Here is a 12167-nt window from a genome sequence, read left to right as displayed (position 1 = left end):
TATGGTGTGAAAATGTTAGTATCATTTTGTGAGGCACATATACCTTCGTGAAAATGTATGTGAGCGACAGGGGGTCGGGTCAAGTTCTTAAGCCCAAGAAAAAAAAGAGGTTTTGGGCTTTTCTTCTCTTTTTGGTCCATCATTGGCCCATTTGGGTGTATGCAACCCCTGGATAAGCCTTTCAAAAAGAGGGCCTTATTTTTATAATAAAACCAGGACTCTTGAACTGAAAGAATAAAGTACAGTATGTGGAGGAAATGTATCAATATGCTGCCTGCACTGACCCAAAAGGCAAAAAGAGTATATGCTGCCTGTCATGCCCGGATAAGACATTGGCAGGCAGTAGTTGTGAACTTGCTATTGCAGATGCCAGAGAAAGAAATGACGCATTTTGGCTCTTGTTTGATTGGATTAATGAACCTAATCCAATCCAATCAATCATGAATCCCATCTCTACTACCTTTTTTTTTAATACCATTGCTGATTCCTTACCATGATCAATGAATACTAAGCTCAAACCTGTTTAACTGAGGTCACAATTCTAATTTTACGTTGAACTTGGATCAATATTTCCATGGTACACTACAATCAAATTCGTTTTTGATAGAACAGTCTTTCGTTTACTTTGACAGCTAGCTATGCTTGTGTGTCAACTAATAACCGATGCAACAAATTTAAGCTTTAACATTAGATAAAAAAAATAAAGTAGTTGAATTTTCGTTCCAAGACTTCTGATTGCACAAATAGCATACATTCAAAAACAAGAGTATCTAGGTATATTGGCTGAGTTCAACCTAAATTTTGCAAGAACCCCCATTCTCAAGGAATAATTCACTTTAGGAATTCATTCTCATTTTTGGGGAAATCTACTCACAAGGATTCATTTAAGCATAAAAAATGTAGTAATTCAAAACATATGTTATATGTGCATACCCAAAGATAGTAATGTGTGAAACATTAACGATTCATTTCAAGTCTAAGTAATCAAAATTATTTCCATGCTTAAAAAAGTGGAATATATCCTATTCATTTCATAGTTAAGATTTTATTTCTTGGATCTGTTAATCATTTAAAATTATAACTGACGTAATATGTACTAGATATATTTTTAAATTGATGATATTGAATCTAAATCATGAAAATAACCTATTTCAAGCGAAGAGGGTCTTATAATATACTAAAAGAAAAGGGGGAGAAAGAAAAAGATCCCTAAAAAAACAAAGAAACAATGAAAGGAAAAAAGAAAACCAAAAGGAATAAAGAAAAAAAGAAGAAAGAAAGAAATGGATAAAAAATAGTTCCAAGTATGGATCGGCAAATTGATACATATAATTTCCCAAACATGTTAATCTGGCAGCAAACGAAGGCCTTATCTGTAAGGACAATATATAAAACAAAGAGGCAGACAGTACATTAGCCAGCATTTAGCTCTTCTTCCTCTCTAACAACACTTTAAAAGGAAACTACCTTAGAAAGAAACAAAATGGTCAGGGCTAAATACAGTTACATTCCAATCCCCCTATATCTAAATTTGTAATTCTCCATCCTAACCCCCTTAAAAGCCCTTACTAACAAAAAAAAAAAATTATAACCGGGCATATAATGTTCCTCTTACACAAGAAAGACATTACATATATATACACCGGTAAATAACTTGAGAAACCCACCATGATCATCACTATTGATAAGGTATTTTATTTCATGGATCAGTATATGCATATCACAATATATAAAATAAAATGCATATATCCGATTCATGAGATAACAATAAATAATTATGCTATTAACACTTCCAAGCTGATGTGGCGACCATCGGCCTGTCACGCCAACAAAGCACCAACTCAGCATGCCGCTTTCCGACTTGGAAGCCCCTAACCTGTACTTTCCCCAACAAACACTCAGCTTGAAAGTCTGCAAACTGGCTCAACTGTACAGGCTTCATTCCCGCCCCATAGAACACGTCCTTCCACGGCGCGGCTCTCCTCCCCGCCGCCTCCACCGCCGCCAAAATCCTCGGCCTCAGCAACACCATCTCAATTTTCCTCACCCAGTCGCCGCCAACACCACCGCCTCCAACGGAAGCGTCAAGAGACTCCAGCATCAAGGCGTAGAACTCAAGACTGTTCACAAAGTTGCGCCTAAACGACGCTGACCCGCTTTCTGTCCAGCCTTCGTTGTCCACGAGAACCACCACGTTTGGAGAGACAGTCCTGAGATCGCTGAGAAAAGCAGCTATGTTGTTGGTGGAGCCAAGACGGCGAAAGATAGTTGGTGACAAAAGAAAAGCGGTCTTTTCTCCGTTCATGAACTTTATTGCTTTGAAAGATAGCGATTCGAAGGTACGTAAGTGAATAAGATCAACCTGGAGTCTGATTTTGAGTTCTTGTGCGAACTGTGAGAGGTTTTCTTTGATCAGTCTGCTCTCGAGGGCGTATTCTTCAGGCACGATAGCAGTGATTCGAAGAAACACTGATGGAATATTATTATTACTGGCTTTGCAAGACTCGGCCCTTTCGGAGATCTCTTTCATGAAGGAAGCGTATTGGCCACCAAGTCCGATGTCGAAGTCGACAACGTGGAGGAAAGTTGAGCCCTGAAAAGCTTCAAGGAGGGCTTGGTTGGTGGTGAAGTGAGAGAACAAAGCGATCGGTGAGATTCCAGAGAAGGCCTTGTAGGTTTTGATTGTCTGAACAATTTCTGACCAGGAAGAGAGTCGAGTTGTTCGGTTTGTACCGTTGGTGAGTAGGCTCTGGAAAGCTTCTCTGAAGTAAAACGCAGCCCGTGGGAGCGGTTTTCCCACCGGAGCTCGATGACGCTGATTGAGCCTCTCCAATATCCCCTGGGCGAGTTGTAACTGGTTGGAGTCAAAGCAGTCCACAGCTCGAAGAAGCTCTTCTACTGTCTCGAAACCGTTGAGGCTTGTATGATGAAACTCGTGGGTCAAATCAAAGGTGTTCGAGTTGTGGAGATCAGCCAGGTTTTGAGTGGAGTAATTGACGTCACAGATGAAATCAGTGTGCACAAACTGAGTGGGATCGAAGGGCTGAGGGTGAGGAAGCTCTGGCAATTGAACAACCTGATGAGGATCACAAGGATTGGAATGGAGAATAGTCCTCAAAGAAGGAACTGGGTCTTCATGATGTAGTAAATCAATGTCCCTTATGATCGAATCCCAGTCCAGATTATGCAGCACTTGTTCGTCCCAGTCGAGCGGGTCTTCTGGCCGAGACAGAACGTCGAGACGACCCGGAATTTCTGTCGTGGGGGCCGGCTTTTCCGTGACGGGGCTGGGGCTCCGGCGAAGGTCAAGAACCGAGGTGGGTTCGTAGCAAAGGCTATTAGGAGTATTGGTAGGGCTGTGGAAACCGATATTTCTGCTGGTGTTGTTGGAAAGAACCGGTTTTGGGTTCGGAGATTGGTTATTGGTTTGTGGGGAATTGGCTGGAACTCTCATCTCTAAAGTGTTTAGAAAGTTGAGAAACAGAGCTCAGAGTGCTTTGTTTCTCTTCAAAGTGTGGAATGGGTGAGGAGCTTTTAGTGGTCATCATTGTTGGCCTTTTATCTTTGCGTGTGTGCATGGGGGTGGATGTGTCATGTATGGGAATGTATAATAAAAGATACATGCATGACATGCTCGACACAAGTCAGAAGATTGCCTTTATCTCTTTGAAGCTTCTAATTCAAGTTACTAATCATGCTTTTGTCTTTGCTTTTTGTGATTCTCGCTTTTTTCGCTCTCTCAACTCTGACGACCAGCTAGAGAGAGCTATAGCCCATGCAATTCCAGAGTTGCTCCTCTGATAGATCCTGCTGTATATTGTGGACTTGCTTTACGCAAGCAGCAAGCACTAGAACCATAAAAGAGCTAGCGTTTGCTAATTGAGAGATTCATTTGGTAGTATTCACTTAAAGCATCAGTGTCAGGTCGGTTAATAAACATCTGTTTTACATCGTCAAAATTTATTTTATTTATTTTATCATTTTATTTTATAACTTACCTAATTCCACCGTTTCTATTTTTACATATAACTTATTAAAATAATATAAACCATTCCATCAAATAAAATAAAAAACTATGTTTCTCTCTTTTAAAGTATAAAAGAAAATAAAATATCAATGTTTTTTATTACAACCTATGAACAGTAAAATTGTATAAACACAACCTTATGGTTCATGAATGTTAAAAGTTTTTACAAACCCATAATCGGATGAAGCTCTATTTTAATGTTTTGGTTGCTAAAATAATAACAGGGGGTTTTTACACCCTCCAATACTAGTGCTCTCTACTAGTTCTAACCAATAATTTTTCAATTTTAACAATCAAGGTATGCTTTGCAAATTCATGAACACCCCTTTATGTGCAAAAAATGGCATGAGTGGGCCACAAATATTTGATGACAGTCCACAAAAGTTTGTAAGGATAAAGCTAAAATTATAACCAAGTTTTTTGTTCTTCTATTTAAAATTAATTGGAAAAAACTTTTCCAAAAAATAAGTGACATCCAAAAAAGATTGATTGCATACTCAAATCTGAAATTATATTTTGAGTACTTCAAATTTTGTTTGTGAAAATCCAGATAACTATTGTGGCATTTCATTAGTATCATTACATCGTAAAATCATGTCCGTCAACTCTATCTAAGCCTTTTCATCTGAGAGAGAGAGAGAGAGAGATGGAATATCTTTCTTTTCCTGAATGATAGGTGCTATTGGACGCTAGCCAGTGCAAATTGCAAAACAAGAAAGGGTGAAAAGGATAATAGTCAAATACACGCTCATAATCCCATGAAAGCATGAACTACATTTTAATTAGCAGGTTCCAAGTACCAACCAATTCATATCAAAGTTAAAATCACCTGAAAAACGACAAACAAGTCAAATAGTTGGCGTTAAAGTTCTTTTTGTTTTGTCGGCCCCACTGTAATTAGGAGTAATAGTTTAGGGCCCACAAAAGTTCAAAACAGGCCCAAAGGCGAAAGAAAAACTCCACCACCTCAACTTTACTTATTCGTCGATAAAGGCTAAGCGAAAGTGCCATAATTAAGTACTTTGAGAGGATAGTCTACAACTTTAAACTTTAAACTTTAAATTAGATATTAACGCTAGTATCCCCCTCGAAATTCCACTTGGCGGAGTAAAAGCCGTTTGGCAAGTCTTCTTCCTTCACTAATCATCCTCACCATATAAACTTTAACATAAAAAGGAACTAAAAGAGGTCGTCAAGGATTCCACGGTATTTCAAATTCTTCAACTATGAAAAATCAATTAAGTTTAGATAAAAATCTATCCCCTTTTTTGGTTAAATTTATATATAAACTTCTTGAATAATTTATCTTTTGGTCTATGCTAGTAGTTTTTCATGTTTATTTCAGCGACTAATAAAAAATTTAGTGTCCGTTTGGGAATAACTTATTTAGTTGAAACTAAAATTTTTTTACTAAAATGATTGTAGATAAAACTAAAAATTAGCTAAAATAATACAGTGGGATCCATGAATAATACCAAAAAGTATAATAGGACTCATGAATAATAGCAAAAATAAGTTAAATAATAGTAAAAATAAGTTAAATTGTAAAATTAGCCGTCTTTTTCAGCCATTACCAAACAAAACCTAAATAAGAATTTAAAAGGAAATCAAATTTGAATCATTTAGTGGATGGCTGAGTTGAGTTAGAGTCATAGTAGAAATCTTGCGAGATCAAATCATTTATCTCATTCTCTGGCCACTTTATACTCCACAAACCAAACTTGTCATATGTCCACCTATTAATTAATTAATTCCTACTTATAGTTTTTTTCTTATTTCACTCCCATAAAATAAAAGGCAAAATAATAATAATAAAATCAACACATCTCACTACCCCTATCAACCTCCATCAGTACTACTAGCAAGAGGTCATCCACGGTAATCATGGCCATGCCACCACTACTAGATCCACATGTATCTAAATCCTATCATTGCAAACTCCACCTCTTTCCCAAGATACACCATCGAGCACCATCACCACCTTGTCTTATTCAAATTCAAGCTAATTAAATTGCCATCTCCTCCGACTTTGCGTCATTCTCAAACAACTCAAACCAATATCAAATCCATATTCATGTTTTAATATATATATATATGATGCGTCACCGACTCCATCACACTCCCAGATGAAACCAGAGAGCCCGATTAAAATGTGTTGGTGAGGGTGGTGGTGGAGATGGTTTTTTTTTTTTTTTTTTTGGTAAGCAAAATCAAAGAAATGCTTAAAATTAAGAGTTAATCAATAAGGTGGACACATGACAAGTTTTGATAATTTGTGAGCATAAAGTAGAGTAGAGGGGGTAAGACGTAAGATTTGGGTTCTAAAGCTTCCAAACAAAAATGACCTATTCACATATTACAAAATTAACTCAAGCTAAATGTTAATTTTGAAATCCTTATAATGACTCTCTTTTTCCTCCATCTATCATATTCACTTTAAATTAGATAGGTAAATAATGAGTCTTGCTAAGATGATTTTTTTTTTTTTTTTTTTTTTTTTTAGAGAGAGTTTAAACCTATGGCGTCCGTTCCTGATGATAGCTATTTATCAAAAGATAAAGACACTAATTAGTTTTTGGTGTAGGCAGGGATTGAATCCCAAATATTTTATACAGCCATCAGAGACTTTACCAATTGAGCTAACTGGAACCCACTTGCTAAGATGATTTGAGTCTTAATTAAAAGATCATGTTAACAGATGTGATTAGGACAATTGTTAATAAATCATATTAAGAAAGCTTTTAACACCATTTTCATGATAAATATAAAAACAAAAATTAATTGTTTTATCATTAACCCATAAAACATTTCTAAAAATAGTTTAAAAACAAATACTCTTAAAACATTCATTAACATTTCTCATTATTTAATAATGAAAACATAATTTTATCAACAAATAATATTATCCTTCATAATTTAATAATAAAAAAATTTAAAATTCAATAAACATCTTAATTCCCTAACTGTGAACTAAAACATTTGAATCACCAAAAATCTAAAGGTGCGGTAGGAGCCATATACGTCCTCCACAAGGATCCACGAATGTTCACACGAGAAGTGGAAAAAGAAAGAAAAGGCCAAGAGGAGAGGAGAGGGGACTTGTTGACAAGGAAAGTGACTTCTCTCTCAAAGTAATTTAAGTAGGTCCTACACCTACACAACATTGTCATGGTAGTGCGGCCTGATTGGCAATAAATTGGCATAGGGGATGACTTAATGTAGGACCCACTTGGCGGCTTTAATTTTGTCGGACATGCATGGGAGATAATAATTAACTTTTACCGTGAAATGACATATACATATATCTGATATATATATATATATATATATAGTCAGCGCGTTCGAAGCACGCCCACGTAGGATATAGCTTTGCCGTCATAGCGGCGACGATTAAAGAAGAAGAATATGTACCATTTTCGATAATGGAGCACCGTTCACTCCCTTGCCCACTAAATCTAAATCCCTCCATTTTTTACGTACCAAAAAGAAACAAACAAAGAGTAGTACCGGCCGACGCTAGCTCCTGCAGTACTATCAACTCTGCTTTGGTTTGCGGCTTATAGCAGGAAGACACGTATACAGTTTTTTTTAATCATAAGCAAGCAGTCAAGGTTAGTTGGGTGAGGGTTGTAGGAAATAGGAAATAGGAGTCTCCATAATGCAGAAACCGAGTTAGAAAATATTTTTCATGGGAGAAGAAGCAACTAGCTCTAGGTCTATCAATAAATTTTAAATCTACAAAATAACACATATTGTATATATAATTTATATTTAAAACATGTCATCAATATTATTTTTTGTTAAATATGTTGTTTTCTTGTATTATTTTCAGGTAATTAGATTAAGATATTAAATGCCACTTTGATATGCCTAAACGGCTTAACATATACTCCAATGCAATATAAGATAAATATAATAAAATGACAAAAGCTAAATAAAAATATCTTTTTATGGATGATAAAAATAGAATAGTTTCAAACAATTTTAACCCATAAAAAATAATGACATGTTTTTTATTATAAAAAAAAAAATAAAAAATAAAAAAAAAAACTATATAGATATGTGGGGCTAAAGAGTTTGTGACCCCAGCCCAATTCATGTTAAGGCCCAAGGCCTACGCCGAGGAGATACAGAGCCGAGGACGCACCGTGAGAGTCGAGGACGGCCTAAGGAAATGGCTGAGGACGAGCTCCTGCTCGGCATGCCATAAATGCCCCTAAAAGGGAGAGTGATCACAGTGCGGAAACAGCACAAGTAAAAGGCTGCCAGTACTGCAATAAAGCATTCTGCACCTGACAGAGCCATGCTCTTCAGCTTTTACAACCACCCCCAACCACTTTGGGTATGGGCTGATGGGACAAGTATCAGTCTTGGAAAGTCGATCCTACATGTGTACGTAGGATAAAGGGTGTAGGTTAATATAAAAGAGAGGCAAGCAATCCGGAGAAGTGGCTGGGAAAAATGGCCAAGAACCAGAGCCTTCCAGTCCACCTCTAGGAAAAAGACTCCTCGAGCGAATACGATTTAATTCTGTATGAACACCACGACAAACCCTCGTCCGGTGACCAAGGCCTAACCTTTCAAACTCACGCTCTATAAGTGATATTGTTTGGGCCTTTTTACGTGCGAACCCAACATCATTTGGGGTCGTTACAAATTGAGTCCTTACAATTGGCGCCGTCTGTAAGGAAGGCTTGTGTGTTAGCATAGGCGGTGGGTGTAAAGTTCCACTAGGGGCTATGTTTCTTCACTAGGGGTTGCGCTTCATAGTGTCAGCAGCACGGATGGTTCTAGGGGCTTGGCCGAGGAGCTAACCCCCCTAAACCAAGGTCCCACGCCATAGCCGAGGGGTTAATTCCCCCAACTACTTATAAAAATCAAGTTTTGGACAGAACCAAGGTATTGCATGGTCCTCAGACTCAAACCTATGGGGAAACCAACTACTTAAAAATCAAGTTTTAGACAGAACCAAGGTATTGCATGGTCCTCGGACTCAAACCTATGGGGAAACCAACTACTTAAAAATCAAGTTTTAGACAGAACCAAGGTATTGCATGGTCCTCGGACTCAAACTTTTGGGGAAACCAACTACTTAAAAATTAAGTTTTGGACAGAACCAAGGTATTGCATGGTTCTCGGACTCAAATCTATGGGGAAACCAACTACTTAAGAAGAATGTTAAGTTACTCAGACCTACAGGAAGATCATTTACTAAAAGTTAGATTAAATCCTAGGCATAATAAAGATCCCGATCTGTCCTCAGAGCCTCAGCTCTAAGGGAATTGATACAAACGAGCGTTTGAGCCCAGCATGATCGTACCTCGGTCCTCAGACTGGATACCAAAAAAAGGACCAAGGCTGCAAAAGCCATTAGGAAGGCGGCGAAGCACTCTAAGTACTTGGCGGCCCACATGGACGATCCACCTTTGGACCACCCATCCTCAGATGGTTATCTCCTACACCGCACCGAGCATTCAGCTGTCATCTCGGCTGTTTTGGGGTATGTACCGCTTTCTCAGGTCGGCATTGTTGTGCCGAATAGCTTTATTAAGTTCATAATAACATCTTTTTCTTAGCAAGGGTTTCGACCCTAAGTATCGTTTTTTCAGGTCGGCATTATTGTGCCGAACAGCTCTAATAGGGCGGCATTATCAAGCCGAATAGCCCGATAAGTACAAAATTACATCTTTCTCTCAAACAAAGGTTTTTTCCCTAAATATCATTTGTTCAAGTCAGCATTATTGTGCCGAATAGTTTCAATAAGCACAGAGCAAGGTCTTTTTAGTAACTGGGACTACGACCCTAAGCATCGTTCAGAATATAAAAATAAAAAAGAAGTCATATGGTAGTACGTCTATTCACGGCATAACCATTTCAGAAAGAAGAGGTAGAATATGCAAAATAAAGCAATGTTGACTTTTATTGATATAAAGAGGTATTACAACGTACAATGAAGGGCTTAAACAAGCCTATACAGAAAACGAATTGCAAAAAAAAAAAAAAAAAAAAAAACACAAACAAACAAACAAACAACCAGAAGTCTTTTTAAGCTTTGCTCCGAAGTCTTTCCAAATTTTGCCCCAGTAGCACCCATATTGAGAGGAGAACCTCCTTTGGTGGAAGAGGAGAAGAAGAGGAAGAAGGAAAAGCACCAGGATGGATCTGGTGATGGGAAAGAAGAAGAAGGGGAGGCAAAAGGAGGCACCAGTGAAGGAAGAGAGGAAGAAGCAGGGATACTTTGTTCCTGTGTTAGTCCTGACTCCTAACACGCTGGTGCCATGTTAGCTATGCTCATAAGAGAGCGGCTGGTACTGATAATGGGTGACTCCAACTCAATCGCACCAAAAGTTTGACGCGACGAGCCCCTGTTTCGAATTTTGGCTGAAGGGAGGATGGGAGGTATCTTGAGTCTCTGCCATCCTTGCCCTGACCAAGCCATTTTGAGCTTCAGAAGAACATGGTATTTCTGGGAAGGGTATGGTCTCTTCATTCCCACTCCTATCTCGGACGTATCACAATTCAAGGTGTAAGCGAGCGGATAAGGGAAACTCTGGGAAAAGCTAAGGGTTTCAAACTTTAAAAGGATTAAAAGGTCTCTGTGTAAGAGAAGTAACCTATTGCCTTTCTTCTTATATGAAGGGCAAAACGGGAGGCATTTAACCTATCCAAATTTCCAAGAAAATCTGTAAACGAGAATATACCCACTCCACTTTCCCACGCTGTCAATAACCGTCGGATTTAAATAGTCTCGTAAAGGGAAATCATTAAAGACGCGTCTCGAACACTGAAACGGCAGGAGCGCATCGTGAATGAATTCAGAGGAATGTCTCGAAGTCCGACATGTTTCCTAGATAGATGAAGAGACACCCGCATTAATGAAGGATAGATCTAAGCAGACCGCAATAAAGACATGGCATCACCAAAACCCTTCTCTCCGACCAGGAGGTCGGACAGCAGGATTTTGAGGGGCTATTGTGGGGTCAGAGAGTTTGTGACCCCAGCCCAATTCATGTTAAGGCCCAAGGCCTGCGCTAAGGAGATACAAGGCCGAGAACGCATCGTGAGAGTCGAGGATGGCCTAAGGAAATGGCCGAGGACGAGCTCCTGCTCGGAATGCCATAAATGCCCCTAAAAGGAAGAGTGATCACAGTGCGGAAACAGCACAAGTAAAAGGCTGTCAGTACTACAATAAAGCATTCTGCACCTGACAGAGTCATACTCTTTAGCTTTTACAACCACCCCCAACCACTTTGGGTATGGGCTGATGGGACAAGTATCAGTCCTGGAAAGTCGATCCTACATGTGTACGTAGGATAAAGGGTGCAGGTTAATATAAAAGAGAGGCAAGCAATCCGGAGAAGTGGCTGGGAAAAATGGCCAAGAACCAGAGCCTCCCAGTCCATCTCCAGGAGAAAGACTCCTCGAGCGAACACGATTTAATTTTGTATGAACACCACGACAAACCCTCGTCCGGTGACCAAGGCCTAGCCTTTCAAACCCACGCTCTATAAGTGATATTATTTGGGCCTTTTTACGTGCGAACCCAACATCATTTAGGGTCGTTACAAATTGAGTCCTTACAAGATATATAACCCAAATGCAAAATGAAAAAATATTTTTAAGCAAAAACAAAATTGAGTTACACTTAGACAAAATAAGTTCAATATTAGAAGGAAAAATGAGATATTAATCTCACATTGAAAAATGAGTGTGAATTATAGAGGTTTAAAGTCTATGCTGTGTATCTAAGAATTAGGCCCTTTTGAATATTTATCACTGTAAGTTTATTTAAAAATATTCCCCCTCTTCCTGTGTATGTATTAAAATACTTAGTATTCTCAAAATCTTTTAAATTAATGAGTGTTTGTACAATCATTTATATATGAGTGGGTCATTAAGTAAATATATAATGGGGGGAGGATTTTTTTTTTTTATAAAGCCAGGGGTCCGGCACCCTTCCTTTGCCACAGCTACTAACTTTACATGTTGTCTCGTTACTTCGTGTAATATCACTATATCAGATCCATCCATTATGAAATTGTGTTCCCACTCATTTTAAAATCCATGAATTCGATATTTTTTATTATTAATATTTAAAAAAAATATTAAAATAATGATAGTTATTATTTTTTAAATATTA

The 12167-nt window shown here is 38.2% G+C and overlaps 1 protein-coding gene across 1 annotated transcript; it reads right to left on the bottom strand.

Annotated features, from left to right (window-relative positions):
- Positions 1–1286: 1286 nt before the first annotated feature.
- On the bottom strand, positions 1287–3549 carry LOC126732573 (scarecrow-like protein 15). Its single transcript, XM_050435509.1, has one exon. The coding sequence runs from the start codon at positions 3452–3454 to the stop codon at positions 1784–1786; it is 1671 nt and encodes a 556-aa protein (XP_050291466.1). The 5' UTR covers positions 3455–3549; the 3' UTR covers positions 1287–1783.
- Between the last annotated feature and the right edge of the window lie 8618 nt (positions 3550–12167).

Source organism: Quercus robur, chromosome 6 (genome assembly GCF_932294415.1).
Source record: "Quercus robur chromosome 6, dhQueRobu3.1, whole genome shotgun sequence".
In the NCBI taxonomy this organism is placed as follows: Eukaryota; Viridiplantae; Streptophyta; class Magnoliopsida; order Fagales; family Fagaceae; genus Quercus; species Quercus robur.
This window is presented reverse-complemented; position numbering and strand designations above follow the sequence as displayed.